Source organism: Scleropages formosus, chromosome 2 (assembly GCF_900964775.1).
Source record: "Scleropages formosus chromosome 2, fSclFor1.1, whole genome shotgun sequence".
In the NCBI taxonomy this organism is placed as follows: domain Eukaryota; kingdom Metazoa; phylum Chordata; class Actinopteri; order Osteoglossiformes; family Osteoglossidae; genus Scleropages; species Scleropages formosus.
The window spans coordinates 456508-474913 of NC_041807.1; the positions used below are offsets into that span (position 1 = coordinate 456508).

The 18406-nt window shown below is 46.2% G+C and overlaps 1 protein-coding gene across 7 annotated transcripts in view; it reads right to left on the reverse strand.

Annotated features, from left to right (window-relative positions):
• Positions 1–18406, reverse strand: part of LOC108933903 (tyrosine-protein phosphatase non-receptor type 11-like) — a 36088-nt gene that overhangs the window by 6455 nt on the left and 11227 nt on the right. For 4 of the 7 annotated variants that reach the window (XM_018751298.2, XM_018751297.2, XM_018751296.2 and 1 more), the window contains exons 1-9: positions 13980–14257; positions 13161–13283; positions 4110–4304; positions 2580–2772; positions 2362–2478; positions 1931–2044; positions 1523–1619; positions 1309–1388; positions 885–1040 (exon numbers count right to left, since the gene is read on the reverse strand). In XM_018751298.2, coding sequence (XP_018606814.1) covers positions 885–1040; positions 1309–1388; positions 1523–1619; positions 1931–2044; positions 2362–2478; positions 2580–2772; positions 4110–4304; positions 13161–13283; positions 13980–14101 — 1197 coding nt within the window. In that variant the 5' untranslated portion in view covers positions 14102–14257. Of the gene's footprint in view, positions 1–884; positions 1041–1308; positions 1389–1522; positions 1620–1930; positions 2045–2361; positions 2479–2579; positions 2773–4109; positions 4305–13160; positions 13284–13979; positions 14258–17934; positions 18020–18406 lie in introns of those variants that run through there. The other 3 variants (XM_018751301.2, XM_018751299.2, XM_018751303.2) reach the window with 2 other exon arrangements.

The following is an 18406-nucleotide window of genomic DNA, read 5'->3' on the forward strand; positions in this document are numbered from 1 at the left end:
CCAGATCAAATTTAAGATCCTGGTTATGGCCTAGAAACACATTAGTAGAACTGCTCCCAGCTATCTACAACACTTGATCATTCGCTACACCCCAACTAGACCGCTACGCTCTTCCACATCTGCCTGCTTGGTGGTCCCACACAGGAAAGGTAAAGCACGACGGTTCTCGGTTCTGGCTTCGTTGTGGTGAAACGGCCACTACAACTAAGCTCATGCCTGGATAAAGCTTTACAAAGCTATTCCTGTAATGTAACATAAATGTGGACATGGAAAATAAAAGATCTGAATCTCAGTAATGAAAGGTGTACTGACTTTTGTGGCATTGAGCTCCTACTGTGGGGTCTGTATTTTTAATATAATAAATCTGAACTGTTAGTTTTTAATTTTAGATAAGAGCAAATACCCTACTTGTCAACTTAGAAATAATGCAGTTATTGAGAGGTGAAACAATTTTCAGTCATTTGACATTTAAATGATGTTGCACAGGGGCGTACTCACTTCTGTCGTATACTTGTATGGCTCCCAAAAAAAAAAAAAAAGAAAAATTACTAGGAAGGTGATTTGGAATCGTGGACACTTGGATAAAGTTTTATGCAACTACTATGTGATGAACATTGTTTCTTTCTTCCATATGAACCATACTAACTACACTTAATTGCATGTCTGCGTCTATGTCTCTCCTTCTACTAAAATAATGTCGCTTTGGAGAAAAGAGTCTACTAAATGAAGAAATGTAAAAGGACAAAATTTAAAAAAAAAAAAAAAAAAAAAAAAAAAAAAGATCACAAGTGACATTTTAGAAGATTTTTATATCTGTAAGATGTTTAAATATCAGATATACTCTGAACCAAAGTGTGACTGGCTGTCCCAGAAAGTGACCGTACCCGGCCACGCTCCATCTCTTTGGTTGTCATGACAATGACATGTGTGTTCTCCTGGTAAACCATCTGCCAGAAGTCGGTCACTGTGTTCTGGAGGCAGCCTTGGGTGGCAATGTAGACTTTGCACTCGTCGGCAAGGTGCCCTTCCTCATGCTTGCTCTGAAGTAGAGGTGGATAGATCCACAAGTGAGCAACAATTTGTGACAGTGCATATAGCGTTTATACAGTCCTAATCAATAATTAGCTCTGATTTATCAAAGTCCCTAAATCACTGAAAACAATATGGAAAAGAAGCTTGTAAATATTTTCAGGTTTACTGTGCCCCATTTTATTACAACACATTGAAAAGAAACCCAGATGTTTCGGTACTGCATGCTTAACACACAGCCACCGAAAATGTAGCGCAAACCGTCCGGCTAGCACCGACCTGGATGTAGTTGGCGTTGATGTAGTCGGCCCCAGGAACATCCCGGTCCGCTTCCCTTAGCACCACACGTGTGGTGTCAACTGAGCGACACAGAAAAGGAGGATCATTACACTGCACAGATGAATGTCAAGCTCATCAGCACCTCCACGTTAAAACCACAAAAATCCAAAGTTCCCACAGGATGTAGGGTGAGGTGGAGAGGCTCGGCGCTTACAGGGGAGAATGTTCTTGTATCGGTTCTTGCTCTTGTTCTCCAGCCGTTGTCCCTCTTTTCTGGGATACAGCAGCTTGCATTCCTGCTGTTGCAGGACCTGTAGGCCAAGGATAGCGAAGGAGAATCACTGAAGAGATCCAAATCTCTGCTGCCTGACACAGAACAGCGGAAGTTAAATGTACTGGCTATTCACTCTTCTCTGGACAGTGTATCCAAACAGGTTCATTGTGTTACACTAGTAGGCAAGACTTGGATAACATGATGTGGCGTGTTTTCTTTTACCGCATCAGTGGGCAGAGGGTAGGACTTCAGTGAAGGTCTGAACTACCACTGGACCCCAATACTTGGTGAATGAAATTAGACACATGAAATGGTAGTCGTTCGGGTTTTAAAACTGAGAAGTTGTACCTCAAACTCCTCCCAGAATCCTTGCTTGGGTTTCTCAGAGTTGTCCGCCACTTTGTTCAACTCCCGCACCCGATTTTCAATGTTGGCAGCATTGATCCTGGTGGCGTTGAAGGGCTTAGGTGTAGAAGGTGACCACAAAAAAAAAAGAAGAAATCACTGTATTTCATATTCGTGCAACCTTAAATTCACATATAATGTCATGGGACTATTTAAAGATGGCACTGGTCAGCACACATTGGATTTTCAATAGAAGCTAAACATTACACAGAAGGTGGGAAGGGCATAAGAAGATCCTTACAGCGTGAAATATGAGTGAATAAAGTATATAACAGCACACCGATTCCAGAAAGTACACCCCTCCGTGCAACACTTTTCTCAAACTGTGCCATATTATGGGCCAGCTGTATATCCACAAAACCCACCCAACAAACCTGCTTGAGGTGGACTACAATGCCACTCTTCTCTACCATGGGGTTTTTCTTGTAGTGCTCCACAAGGTCAGCAAGGGTGTCAAACCTCTCGCCTCCACCAACATCATACTTTCCATCCTGCATCAGGAACAAAACATCTGGAGGGTCCAATACGTGCAATTTTGTTTTTCTAGTGTGCACAATGGAAACGGCAGCAGCTGTTTTGACCCTCGCCCTACCTGACACCGGATCATCACGTGGGTGACCTTGGTCCTGCGGTCAGCGTTCTCGTGCTTCTCCTCGTGGGTGAGGACGGAGAGCACAAAGTCTCCCGGCTTGCTCTGGCTCTCCCGCACCAGGAAGCTACCAGGCTTACCCTTTTCCATGAGCAGCTTCTCTGCATCCCGCCCTGACAGGTGCCCATGGTACCATCTGGTGGAATCGAAACAGGAGAAGAAGCTTAACCATTTCATTCAAATCATGAGTTGAAGAGCAGTATTATTACTCATCTGCTCGTTCTGCTGTAGTTATAAGAAGCATGTTTGAAATAAGAGACTGTTCAAATTTCATGCTAATGACATTACAGAAGAGGAGAGTGAAAAGAGCATCCAAAAGCTACCAAGGCATTCTATTCATTCTTCCATAACAAGGCCAGAATATGACTTGTCAGACTGAGAGGTGGTAAAAAATTATTGGCCACAATTTTTTTAAAAAAAAGTTTCAGACTCAGCTGAAGGATCTTTGCTGTTCATTCATGCAAAAAGAAAAGACGGTGAAATGCAGAAATGACTGAGTTTAGAGAGGTGCACTCATCTTAAGCTTACTCATGAGCTACGACGCCTGTTTCAGCTATAATAAGAATCCTCTAACTAGGAAAGATAATTGCGAAAGAAATCGCCACCGTCGGCACAGGGAATGGAATGCAGAGTTACCTTCATCCCAAAGAAACAGCAGAGCATGTATTATTCCAGATATATCCGATGCTTGAGATTAATTCATTCAACAAACACAGGATGTTACATTCCAAGAAACGTCTTATCCTGTGTTTGACGACAACCTTTTCGGAAATGCTGTTTCTTCCAAGTATTGAATCATAACTTTTAAACAAAAATTCAAAATAGTGGGCTAGAAGTATTGTTCAACATGTAATCATACTTGCGGTACTAACTTGTTAGTAGTTACTAGCCAACGAGTACATAAAGTCCAAAGTACTGTAAAGTTTTAATAAAGGTGTATTACAATTATAATATTGCGTTGAAAAAATCTCAACCACTTGATGCTACACTCGAGTCACTTAGAAGGCTCCAATTAATATTAATGTATTAACCCCATTTACACACACACACACACACACACACACACACACACACACACACACACACACACAGAAAGTGCTTGTCCTAAGTGGGGTTGCGCCAAGCTGGAGCCTAACCCGGCGACACAGGGCGCAAGGACGGAGGGGGTGCGGACACACCCAGGATGGGACACAAGTCCATCAAAAGGCACCCCCAAGCGGGACTCGAACCCCAGACCCACCAGAGAGCAGGACCTGGTCAAACCCGCTGTGCCACCGCACCCCGGAACCCATTTGCACATATGTATTTTAGTTTTTGGTTCTTCACTTTTGGTTTTTTACCTTGTTTAAAGGTAAAAAGCAGTAAAGATGAGCAGGGCTTCAACCGGCACCCTCCTGGTTATACATCCATGCGATCTGTCGCTACGCTAACTGCGGCCGCACTCGCGACGCGTGCCACGGCGGTGCCGACTACCTCTCCGACGTGGGGTCCTTGCAGTTAAGGGGATACTTCAGTTCAATGACGTCGCCGTTCCTCTCCCGCAGAAGGTCGTGCTGCTCAGTGTAGTACTGCACCAGCTCGGCCAAAGTGGCGAATTTCTCCCCGCCATACAGGTCGTAATAGTCCCCCGAGTTCTGGATCTTTATGTGGGTCACCTCGTTCTTCCTCCTGTCACAGAGGAAGGGACAGATGGTCATGTTTGGCAACAATATTATTATTTCATCTGCTTACACACATTCTTGTCCCATGACTTCTATTTGACATCTATTGACACAGCTGGATATTTCTGAAACTGCGTTGGATTCGCTTTAGGCACACAGAGGAAACGCACAATAGACTCTCTCCGGGTTCTAGCCTAAAAGCATCTGTTTGCAGCTCCAGGTCGTTAACCGCAGCGTTACGGCTACCTGGCCGCCAAATTAAAGCCGCAGGATGAACGTTTTAATTACAGCACAGCTGAGAGAATTTTACACTGCGCTTTAAAACCTACTTGAAAAATGAAGGAAAAGATGAAAAGCTACAATACACCTTTAATATCTTACTAAACGGCTTCTTTTTTTTCCCCCTTTTTTTAGCTCTCCCAGTTTCATCTCCCAGTTCAGTCACGGCAATTACACACTTTTCCGTTATCTTAGAGCTCGATATCCACGAGGGGTGAAGACACTGAAACACCTCCAACTGACATGGTGAGAGCAGCCCTCTCGTTTTTACCTAGAGCACAAAGCCCCATCACTATAGAGTATACTCAGTGTACCACAGGGATCATCTTGTTGATCCTAGTGCTTAAGTAGCTTATTAAGTCTTACAAATCATGCATTCCATTTTAAATTTAATATTTATGACCTCTAAAAAGGTACTTAATTGTGTCTATTTAATTGGGGTAAAAAAAATCATCATCATCATTATTATTTATTAATGATTTAGTTATTACAGCAACAACAGCTGGTAGCGTAGTGGTTAGAGCAACTGCCTTTGGACCCAAAGGTCGCAGATTTGAGCCTCACCTCCGGCTGTAGTACCCTCGAACAAGGTACTTACCCTGAATTGCTCCAGTAAAATTACCCAGCTGTATAAATGGGTAAATCATTCTAAGTCGCTTTGGAGAAAAGCGTCAGCTAAATGATAATAAAGTTTCAGACCATGTTCTTTTCCATAAGAAAGACTACATGAACAATTAAAACATTGGACGAAGCCACCAGAACAAAGATTTGGGCCGTGTGAAGGAGCGAAAGCATAATCTAAAGATGAGGAGGGAATGAGGATTTAATCATTATATATATTTTTTTTTATTCTTTTAATTTACCTGACTTACAGTGTTAAACTAACCTACACTGATTTACCCATTTGTACAGCTGGATCATTTTACTGGGAAAAATTCAAACCCATGTCCTTCCACTTAAAGGCACTGGCTCTAATCACTGTGCTACCTGCCGCCTCCAGCAAAGGATAATTCCACACGCAGGTAACTGCACACGTCACGCTTTTGGAATAACTTGCGTCAACGTTCTACACGTTTGGCTTGCGAGGAGCTGCCTCTCCGAGACGCTCTTCCACGGAAAGATTGAGCTCTATGAAAAGAGGGGAGCTTCAGGTGCCGTTCCGGCGAGCTCCGCTCGTCTTCCGCTCGCTCTCCGCGGCCGGGAGCCGTATCTTCTCGCGAAAAGAGCGCGCTGGAAACCGCGCCCCGAATCAGATCTGCGTTCCACGCAGAAAATCTCATCGGCTGCCGAGCGCGACACAAAGCCACACGCGGACGCCGTGTCTGTAGCGATGACAGCACACCGTTGGCGCTGCCTAATCAGAGCGCTAGCTGTGGGACAGCAGCAAATCGATCGTCCGCTTTCCATCTACTCCGTCTGTGACGGCAAGACCCTGGTAAAATGATGCGCCGCTGAATGATGCTGAAAATTCAACGAAAGTGCAGCGCATCAACCGCGGGTGTGGCCTGCGGAGCCTGAACTAAACACGGCCCACAGGCCCATAGCCAACCGCGACCCGTCCGCTTCGTCGAGAGGGTTGGGGTCTCCTCCACCTCGATCGGTTCCGCTCCCGTTTGTTCCAGAGACCAAAAGGGAAGAACAAATAAAGAGGGCTCTCCACCGTTGCTCGCATTTCTGCCCAATTTCATCATGCTCTTCAGCAAGCCTGACTCACCCCTGCCTCTGCGAGAGCACGGGGAGCCCGCGACTCTGTCCCGGGGTGAATTCTCGGTATCGTCATCTCCGAACCCACCCGTAGATCATCTTGCAGCTACTGCCAAAGCCTAGGAAAAATTAAGCTTCACGATGACAGGCTTGAGCTTTGGGCTCCATCCTCCGTTCAGTGTAGCAAAGCTCATTTGCGGAGACGGCCGGGATGGGTGCACGACACGGCACGGCACGACGCGGCGATCCCAACTACAGGGCCAAAAGCAACCGATACGCTGCAGACCTCCGCATTCGTTTCCTGTCGTTTCCGTCAGAAAACGCTGGCAGGTTCCGCCTTAACGAGGGATCATCCAACAGCCCAGGATGGAGCCCCACGTCAACAGGGAGCGGAACCGGAACGCTTCCGGGACGGCCGGTGTCCATCTTTTCGTATTTTCAGTGGACCCTAGTGCCTTCATACTTGCGTTCCCCTCACGTTTTGTTACTTTATGCTTCATGTGGTGTAATGTCTATTGTTAGTGTTACATTTCACTGAGGACCCAGCAAGTCAAATCCCTTGTAGATGCAAATGTACTTGGGGAGAAAACTATTTTATAATCATGTTAAAATTGCATATATATATGGTATATATTATTATGATTATTTTATTTGAACTTTCAACCTGATGCTAAGAGGTGTTTGAAAAACAGCATTTTTACTCCCATTCAGATGGTAAGGGCTGAAATTACCGTCCCCAGTGCGCACTTTCAACTTTGTAGCGCGAACCAAATCACAATTAAATCTAATTTTTTACCTTTCGAAACCGAAAAAAATTAATGGAACGTCACTGACCATTTTGAGCATTTGGGAATTCATGGTTTTTTCCCCACTCCAGAGCCCACAGTGACCACAAATTAGCACAGCTCTTAACATGTAGCCTGCTATGAAATGCTCTTCCCACTGCACAGCTGCAAGTGCGCACGCACGCACGCAGTCCTCCAGTGGTCCTACAGTGCAATCACTCCTCAACCACTAGATCCAGCACCTGGAAACCCTCCCTTGTGAGACAGAAGGACACGGAGGCCCTCAGCCGAAGGCCTTTCCACCACTCCATCCGAGAGTGACCGGGCTTTGTGGTTTATTTGGTGGAGCACGCAGCTGGATGTTCTTTGCGGAAAGAGGGGGAATAATAGAGGAGCTTTTGTATGGGCTGCTGTGCTAAGGGACTCGCGTGTGGGAGACTCTCGCAACTGGAACATCAAGAGCACTGCGTGAACAAGCAGACACTTCTATAGCTCTGCAGTACTGCGAGGCACCGTGTCTTCCTGGACTGGATAAACTGCGTGCAGTTCAAGGGTTTAGGGAAAAGCAGCTAATGAGTTCAAACACTTGGCACCGAGGGGTTCAACAATTAGGGCTTTGTTCTATAATGAGGTAAACCCTTGCAGAGACCCAACGGCCTCCTTGGCCAGCGCAGCCAGTACCGCTCTGTGTGGACGGGTTGTCTGCGGTTACCATGCATACCATTTGCTCGCCCGAGCACACCAGCCTGGACAGGGTTACTCGCAGTAAAGGCTCACCGCAAAGCCACAGGCAGTCAGTCTGGCCTCATCGTGGTCTTCCCCTCAATTTCGAATTACACGAGCGTTGCGCTTGCCGCCCACCCTTAAGCAGCTGCCGCCACCAACGGAGAGAGAGCTACGTCGACAGGACCCAGCGAGGAGAAGAGGGCTGGCTAGTGCTCCCTGAACAGCAAAGGGGTTGGAAGTTGGTCTTCAAAGCTCGCAGCCTGTACCCTCCTCTTCGCTCAAGCTCCAATGTATTTCTTAAGATGCACGTCGCTTTGGAGAAAAGCATCAACTAAATGAATAAATGTACTAAATGGGAACAGATTTGCCACGCCAAAATATATGCAAAAAAACTGCAGTATTCTTTTACCATTAACTAGGGAGGTTATGAATACAGACCTGATGAAACCAAGACTAGAATGACTTTCTCTATGGCCATATTCGATGAAACTCAAGACCAAATGTGCAATTTCCCGCAATCTCACCATCCCCAATAAAAGACCCTGCTTCGGAAACCCTAGACCGAAGGCTTCCGTTCAAAGCGTGATCCTTAAAAGAACTTGTGCGACGCTTATCTCCTGCAAGGTCTCCAGCCCCAGCCGGGCCCCAAGCCCATGAAGCCACAGGCGTCTTGGGTGTTTCGGTAAACACTTGAGTACATGTTTAGCATGTGGCAGCCCACACACACCTGAGCAAAAACACTTTATATGGTGGCAGCAGGAGGCGTCCCGCTCCCGCTTTCGCTCTCGCCTCGCTCTTCGGCCAGCGCCCCGTCCACAAGTTCTGCCGGGAGGCATGCTTCAGCATGTTGCGTCCTGGGACGTTCTGTGCCGATAACGGGACGGGAGAGGGGGGATTTGTGGGGTAGAAGGCCAGGAGGCTCCCTGCCAAATCAGCAGATTGCAGTCCCAGCAACCCCCACCACCTTTTCTCCAGCACCCCCAAGGCCACCTCATGTTAACGCCTTATTCCAGTGCTAACTACAGCAGGAGCTGAGCATCAGCCCCTTGACACATGTACAAGCTTCACTGAAATCTGCTCATAAATCATACTTATTACACGTTTCCCCTTTAGTTTGAATGTGGAATTAAGCAGACCTATAAATCAACAGAAATTAGTGGATTAAAATTTACACAAGGCAGGCCAAGCCACTTCATGGAATGTCTCACTTGAAATCCACTCTGTGCTTTCTAGAAACGCTTTTAGCAACGCTGAGTGCTAGCAGATATATCGGTCTCTCTGGGGCCAGGACACGGTGCCGGTGGCCCTTACAGGGACCAGGGGCTGGGTGGCAGCATTGTGAACCAGGGCCATCTCTGTGATTTAATGCAGTGCCGTCGTGAGGGCATCCGTGGACAGCTCACAGCTGAGAACTGCCGTTCTTGGATGAATGTTCCTTTCTGGAAAGCTACACCACCTTTCAAAAATACACACATCGCCCCCGCTGTCATCGCGGCAGTGTCTGGGCAGCCCTTCCTTCCTTCAGAAGGACCCTCGATATCAAGAGCAAAGACTGAAGTGCTACCTGCTTCCATCAGACACAGTGCCATCGTATCTGAGGGGTGTACCTGCAGAACCAAAATTAGGAAGTCTTCACTTACCGAGCCAGAGTGAGGACCCAACCCACTTACAGCTACTACTAATTTAGGAGATGTGGAACAAGGCATCTTAAGGTTTCATTTATAGATCTTTTTCCTCGCAGTGGTCCTATTTTCAGCGACAAATCTGATACGTCAAATTAAGTCTACGTGACAGAGAATTTCCAACCCCATCTGGTATTTACTGGTGCTATGTATTTAAAGAAAGAAAGAAAGAAAGAAAGAAAGAAACTAGCAGAAGTCCCCACAGTTCTTCCACATGGAGATCTCCTGGAGCGGTGGGAAACCTCTGGGTAAAACTCAAACGACGAGAAGGCCAGGCAAGTTACTCCGCCAGTGACATTCCCTATGAAAAACACAAGAGCGCTGGGTGCATGCTGGTCTTGCGAGCACCGTGTGCGCAGTAATGGCTGATGAAGGCTGCTGGAAGGGCTTTCAGGTATGGGATTTCACCGCTATACAGTTCCTGTGTACGTCCCGACTGGCCTGCGGCAGAGAGCAGAGGATGATCAGCTGAAACATCTGACTGTCATTCCTGCCATTCTCAGACACCCCACACCCTCAACACTTTGACCGCCACCCCTGAAGCATGCTCACAAGCCAAGCCCTCTTGCATACCTGACTCTGCCTACACCCCCAACACCACATGCTTAAAACATGCAGAACACATTTCGAGAATATGCAAGCAAAGAAAGTCCCTTCGTTTGAATTCCCAGTCCGTACAGTGGAATTGCGGTGTAAAAACGTTCAGTTTCTTTCGTGGGTTATGAATCAGATGACTATGACAAATCATATGACCTTAAAGGTCACTGGAAAAATAAGTGCAATAAATATATTTTTAGAACGAGTAACAAAGTACTCGGATAAGGAATGCGTGAATACGCCGGCAATATTATCTCAACTTCACTTGCATGCTGCAACAGCCCAACAGATCGCCATAAAATAAACAATATGAAATGATTTTGATTACATATAAACAATGTAAAATGATTTCAGGGAATTATGGATTTGAAGACATTTCGCTGGCTTCCAGTTGGTGCATGGGGTGCATATATCAAACTGGTTAAAATTTTTTAAATATCCACATGAATTGGTTAAAACTGTTTTTTAACTAGTATAGCCCAAAAGAAAGAAAGAAGGAAATGAGAAGGTCAAGACAGGCAATTAAACTTTATTAATCCTGGAGGAAACTGTACAAAACTTGCACAAAACTAAAGGTATCCCACCAGAGCCAATTTCCACCTCTGAAATACTTCTCTATAGAAGCAGCGGAATTAAAATTAACCTTCCTAAATGCGGGTAAAGAGTAAGCCAAAGAATGTAAATGTATACCACAAGATGGAAATACAATAAAATAAGATAAATAATAAGTCTGAACAGTGGGATAAACTTCAAACACAGCCCTGGTAATTTGTTTTTTGAAGATGATCACTGAGTATTTTAGGCAATGAATGTATTTATTTGGATCTAAGTTCTCATGCAATTTCATTTTAAATACCTATTTTTGCAGCACAATGTCATTTTTAAATTTATAAAATGAAGGCAGTTTAAAGCAAACCCTGCATTTCTACATTTACTTTTTGTGGAATATGTCTCCCACTTTGTTTTACGGTGTCACTGAAATCCCAGTATTTCCCAAACTGTTCTTTATCATTTTGTAGCACCACACATTCATGGGAATCTGAGGACTTGATGTCAAGACGAAACAGAATGAAACCTCCGAAAACAAATGTCGCAACCTGTTCTTTTAAAATATTTGAACTTATCAATTGCCAGTCAGCGACAGAAACATTGTGAAAGTAATTCAAACGCTGTACAGGTGGTCCTTGATTTACGATGGGGTAACGTTCCCCGAAACCCATCGTAAGTTGAAAATTTCGTAAGTCGAAAATACACGTAACACACCAAATACACACCTCTGCGTGACAGACTGGGCGACGCGGATTGCTGTCGCTTCCCAGCATCGCAAGAGAGTATCGCTCCGCGTATCGTATTCAAAGTTCGGCTTCTGCTTAACGTCTATCGCCAGCTCACCATCGCAAAGGCAAAAAAAAAAAAGAAAAATCGCAAGTAGAACCATCATAAATCGGGAGCCACCTGTATAGAGATTAGAAAAATACCGATGGGCACGAAAAAACTAATTGTGCTCTATGCAGACTTCAAGTGCAAATTAGAAGTGAAAATGTTTCTCAGTGGTTGACTTATGAAGAAGCGGGACCAGTTCTCTGTGCAAGTAACACGTAACAGTTTTAACAGAGGGTTTTTTAAATAAATAAAAATAAAGAAAAAGCAGCAGCTATGTATAAACCAGTCTGCTCCCCAAATGAACACAATTCTAAATATTAGGGATGGACCTTTCCAATGGTGATTATTAGATATCGGTATATTTCAGATCACAGCTAAAAGCAATGGCTCATTTTATCGGAGCTAATTTAGATTATTTTAAACGTTAGATGCTGACTAACTAACGCATTCCTTCTGAGCAACACACACGCACCGTGCTTAGTGTCCATAAGCGTCCCGAATCAGTCTCAACGCATACCCTATCAATGAGGTGAGCGAGACTTGGTAGCAGTGACCTCACTTTGGGGCTGAAAATAAACTCGGGGAGAATGAGCCGTTCCATGTGCCCCGGTCAGCACATCAGCTTCTGGCTTCGGCACAAAGGGACGACCTTTCAGACAAGCCCGCGCGAACCGAGGCCCGAGACGCCGACGCGTCGGGGAGCTCGCCGACCATCTCGAGCGAGGCGGGCCCCCCAGCAGGTATCTCGACTTTCTCCTCTGCCATAACCGAACACAAGCGCACCTCGGTCGAGTGAAGATTGGAAGACGCGTGCGAGCACCTTCGAGCGTTGCCTGTTTGGGCCATATGGAAACTTGGCCACAGGTGTTGCTTAAATTTGCCTTTTTAGGCCCAGCAAAAAACCACTTTTTCCACCGCTGCTTATTTCTGGCTGTCATTTTTGCACTTCCTGTGTCTATCTTGCGCGAATGAACTTTTCCACACACGGGGCACGCTCCCCAAATGATTTCATAACCCTCCAAAAGCGGCACCAACATGCGAGGACAGCAAATCTTTTCGGAATTGTTGAAACCAAAACTCTCGAGTACTTTTGAAAATAAAACTCGCAACCGAAAGTGCGATTTCACCGTCGCATACAAAAGGGGTGGCAAGAAACAGATCTGCCGTGGATTTGTGCTTTACTTTCACGAATTTATAAGGGGGTTTTACAGTTCCTACTTTGTGCTACTAAATCACTGTTTCGGGGGTGGTTTGAAATTTCCGCTGCTGTTCACAGAGTGGAGGAGACCCGGACGCAGCCACCGCTCAGTAACGAGGCTCGTCTTACTGAGGGACACGCAGGTGAGCTTCCCCTATGGGTCCGTGTCATGGAAATCTCTGCCCGTGCCTCTAGAGAACAGAATCTGTACAACAAGCAGAAAGCAGAGAACGCCCATAGCATCCTCAAACATAAACCCTGGGAAAAAAGTGCTTATGCATCAAAACATGGTAACAGAGGGGAAAAAGTGCGCACACACACACTTAAGAGTGCTGTCTGGGGCCATATGTGGTTCAGAGCGACCAGGGGACGCGATTAAGGGCAAACCCGAGACCAAATGTTCGCGTACGGCTGACAGCGCTCCAGCTGCCCCTCCCCCCACCACGACGTTGAGCGACTCGCGAGAGATGGTCTGCCACCCAAACGACAGAAAGAGAGCCGCGTGGTACCTGACAGAAAGAGTGAAGTCGCCTGGGTTGCTCTTGCTGGGTCTGGCCAGGAAGCTCCCGTGCACCCCTCGGGTGAGTAGGAGTTGCTCTGCCTCTACACCGGTGATGTTGGGGTGGAACCACCTGCAAGAAAGACAAACAAAGAAGAAGGAAGGGGGGAAAAAAAAAAAAAAAAAAAAAAAAGTGACCACACGGGTTATTTCAGCCAGGCAAAACAGATGCGGCAGCCACAGATCATGCCGGCTCCAGATCGGCCTTCCCGCACGGTCGCCGGGTCAGCCGGATCATGAGGGCTCGCACATGCCGCAGCTCCATTTCTGCTGACGTCAAGTCTCACGGCCCTCCAAGGAGAGCCTCGAGACATTCTAGTGCACATCGCCATGTGTGTAAACTCGAATTACTAAGAACATGCGAACTACCCGGTGAAACAAAGCGCAGACCCGGGAGGGACGACTTAGCGATTAACTCCTTTACACGTCACACGTTTCACCCCCACCTGCACAAATCTGTGATAATGTTCTACCAAGGGTGGTTCTCGGAACAAAACATCTGGGGGGAAAAAAAAAAAGCGTGTGAAGAGAAAGGCTTTAAAAAAAAAAAAAATTACCCAGAAACGCTAAATATGTATGACCACAACCTGCTGTGGCTAGATAATTATCCCATGAAAAACTGCATTAGATCAGCAAGTTTATTTTTTTATTCTTTATAACTTCCGGCACAAATCAATTTCTGCGGGGATTGGAAAGCACTTTCTAATCGTTGAAATTAAAACCAAAATTCTTTAAAGTTGTTTGGTAATTAAAATTCTTTATCCCGTACACAATGCGCCAATGAGGAAATCCTGTCGAGCCCAGTGACCCGGATGGAACTCCAGGCAGGCGTCGGGGGTGGGTGGAGGAGCTCGTCTCCACCGTGGGAGCGACACGCTCCTTCATACACATTTCTTTCCCTCTCGCTTCACTACGCAAAACTAATAGCAGCAGACTACTTCTAACGTGTAACCACCCATTACACACGAGGAGAAACGGCCTGCAAGATGCATTCACGTCTCCGAAAACACACACAGAACATATAAATAGAATTTGGGGAAATATGGAATATGCATAATCCACAAAGAATAAACCCAATTACAATAAACTGCAGAAAATGCCTTTTATAGATTTATGCAGAATTAGTCAAACCAAATAAGTCTGACTTTCCTACATTACGTATTCAGAAATTTTAATACAAACAGCATTTTAACCCCCCAAGAGACTAAGTGCATAAAATTTGATTACCAGGACAACGGCCGTACGAGTCCGAGCCATAGTACTTTACTGAATTTCCCGCTTGGGTCCACAAACGGAGAGGATCTACAGTGAGATGTGACTGCAGTCCAGAAGTTTACTATGCAAGGTATTCAGAGGCGGCAGATAGTGTGGTTATTAGGACTGATAGCTTGCAAGATGAAGGCTGAATCGCAATCCTGCTGTAGGGTTAAGGTACCAACTCCGAACTTATACAGTAAAAAAAAACCCGGAGGTTATAACTGGGCATCGCAAGCAGCTTAACGTACAACCCTCACACGGCACGTTTCCTTGCACCAACGGCAGCTACAAACTAATTATCAATAAATGCTGTATTTCATGTACACTCTTCTATGGGCTAATGAGCAAATGACGACTCGTTTATTTTGTGAAATTATCCCATCGGGTGGGGATATTACGCTGGGGACAAGTGGGTAGAAAATGAATCTGCAAACCGACAAAACCATAAATATAATATTATACAATTAAGCAAAACAGCAAACGACATTTCAGACAATAATCACACCAACAAATGTTATATATGTGACAGTTACTTCACGGTATGCACTTATTTGTATTTCAAAACTGAGTACCTAAGGCACTGTACACAGTCCTGTTTGTAAAGTAGGTTGAGCTCAAGCTCTTGCTAAATGTCTCCAACGTACCGGTACGTATCAGTAAAATGGCCCATATAACACTTGAATTTATTCATTTATCTCATGCTTCTCTCCAAAACGACTGCCAGTGTTAATCTACGTACGGTTTTCTCCCCATTTATACAGCTGGGTCATTCCACTGGAGCAATTTAGGGTAAGTACCTTGCTCAAGGGTACTAAAGCCAGAAGTGAGATTCGAACCCATGACCTTCGGGGCCATAGGCAGCAGTTCTAACCACTACACTACCAGCTGGCCCAATAACAAGCAAAGCATCTGTCGAAGCTGTCAACTTACTATACGATTTCAGGAAGCGTATCTTTTGATAAGCTAACGAAACACCAAAGCGAGAGAGAAAAAGTTAAATAAATGATAATAAAAAAAGGATTCCACCCCAGATAAGCAAGTAAGGCAACACGATGAGCTCGGCCGCACCGCATGTTTAGAGAGACAGTTCACATCACTGTGACGGTACCAGTGGTACTCAGGACCACCGCGAGTGGATGAGGAAGCTGGTGCGAAGGAGTGTAGTGCTGGGCGAGCCTTTATACACCACCATCAGTAAAAATACACTGCTTACATTGGCAAATAACTGGCAAATGTGTCAAGAACCTGGCAAATTGTAGCCAAAAATGCTGGACAAATCAACTGAACCGCAGGGAGGCTTATGTGCTTGTGTGCAACACTGTGAGCGAAACCATCACTTCAAGTCCAGTGAATGTCTACACAGAGAAACCCTATCAAACATTTATTTCATCCATCATAGAAACATCACTGGAACATAATATTGTTTTAGTGATACTCCTCTGCAAGTCAATACTAAAAGTTAATGCATTCATTCATTTTCACTAACTAAAAAGGGCGTGGAGGAATAGTGAATTTATCGCTCAACGTTGGTTCTGTTCGATGTTCTCGTTTCAACTATCAAACCAAAATGCGATTTAATTATTGAAACTGACCGATCGGCCACAGGTTTTAAGGCATCCAAGGAACAGCAGAATTGAACAACGCAGTACATGAGTATTCATGCACACCGATATCAGTATTCCACCCACATCGATGGAATTTTACCGTAAATTTGTTCTTGCGGTTTTATCATCGTGCCGGAGACTGCGCTGGTAAGCGAACGGAAGGGAAGACGCAATGGTGGCAGACACACCGTGGCACACATGGCACAGCTCACCGCTACACCTCCGGTACGGGTCAAGCGTCTCCTCCCGACAGGAGCTCCGTGGCGCCCGCAAAGAAACGGAAGCACGATCCTCGAGATGCTGCTTGGTGCTTAATGGTGCAACACAACGTCCCGAACCTGGTGACCTGGTAAGACGTATTAAATGCGAGACCAAAGAGAGCAAAGAACCATTTTTGCTACAGTGCATCATGTCTAACTGAACAGATGTTTAGGTTCGGTTTCAAAAGACACCCATAGATTTGAGCGGGACAGCTGAGCAGACCGAGCATGGAAAGTGGCCGAGAGGAACACAAAGAGCCGACTTGTTCGCCCAGCACTCCCACCCTGGGGATGTGAGAAAAACACAATGTTCTCACCCTCGGCTGACAGCCGAACGTACTGGTCCGCACCGATCTTACTCGGCGCACCAGAAGGGATCGCTCCCCGAAGATGTTCGTACTGCTGGCGAGGAGGACAAATAAATCCCCATTAAGTCACCGCTCTTGAACCCTCGACCTTCGTGCGCGTCCCTTCTGTGCAATGGGCCGCTAGATAAAATTCAGCTTCGTTCTTGAGAATTTTCAAAGTAAAACACGAGAACCGTTAAATGGAATTAAATTAAAACTAAAAATCAGTCAAGTTGTGAAAATGGGGAACGACATCGGGGTGGGACTTTATACGAAGGGCGCATGACCTTATACCAAAGGTGCACGTTTCACGTCGCCGCTGCTTTTTACCGACCATTTATGCATATTTTCAATTTCCACATCCATCTTGGACAGATTAAACGCAGGCTTCACGTTTCTGCTCGTGTACGCAGCGAGGCCGTGTCATGGAAAAGTACACATCCTTCGCACGAAGATAAACACCCGAGATAGCGAACGCTCGACGGTGAACCACGGAAACGAGCAGCCTTTCATCTCGAGTGCCACCGCGGCAGGTGAACCGCTCAGCGTTTCACCTGTTGGGGCAGAAAAGGGGAAGGATTCCGAGTACCGTGCAGGAATCCGAAAATCCCCCGCAAAAGAGACAGTTTAGCCGACTTCGTCCACCGCGTTCCCTTCGCTTCAGAACAAATACAGTAAACAGAAGCAGAGATGACGGCAACGTCAGCAAAGCCCCACGAGGCAGAACCCACGTTACGTATTACTGTCTGCAATTTCTGCATCCTTGTTGAACGGCGTTGAAAGAACCAGGCGCTTCGATATTAAGTTTTTGGGCCAATGCAAAGAAACGCTTCCTGGCCTTACGGTGAAACTAACGTCTAAAGAAAGCGATGGGGCGAAATTACGGCCGTCGTGCAGCGCCCCACACCTTGCGGTCCAAACGGCAGTGTCTTGATGGGCAAGGACAACAGCTCGCTCCTACACAAGGCTCGATGCGAACGTGAGAAACCCTCAGTGACCACATGCAGGAATCACGGCGAAGCCAACCAGCAGCCTCTGCAGAAGTAAATCAGGGACCCACGATGCGCAAATTAAATCACTACGTAGCACATCCACTCTTGTTCCACTATGGCAACATAACAAGCCTGAGGCCACAAAAAAAAAAAAAAAAAAAAAAAAAAAAGCCACGCAATAACTGTTCCTTACAAATTCTTCAGCACTAAGGAATATGGGAAGAATGGAAACAAAAGCAGCAACAATAAATCATGTGTTCATACCTCACCATTGTGAGCAGAGCAGGTCGCCAGTTTGGTAATCCACAGCACAGAGTATTACACAAGGAAAGGGGGATGGTGCAGGGTCTCGCCAAAGGGTGGCGGCAGGACGGCGGCGGGGGGGAGGGGGCTAATCTGGGGTTTCAACGAGCTTCTCTGGAAAGCGTGCCGGCCTGTGCAATCAGCCTCTGCGCGGCGGCGAGCGCTGGGCGGCCGCGCTCCCTTCTCGTTCTCTCCGCGCCGCTCATTTCTCTGTACCCGCGTGGAGGAGTGACAGATGTTGAGGTTTGAAAAAAACCAGAGTCGGTGAAACAGGAAGTAGGCAGTAGGCAGTCAGTATCCTCTCCGCAACGTCACCCACGAACTCCTGAGCACATACTCCCGCAACCAGTTTCTAAGAGCGCTGAACTCGACGGCACCCGCACCATCGGTACCGCTTATCATCGGGATCGGTGTGGCGCCGCGGTGACGGTGT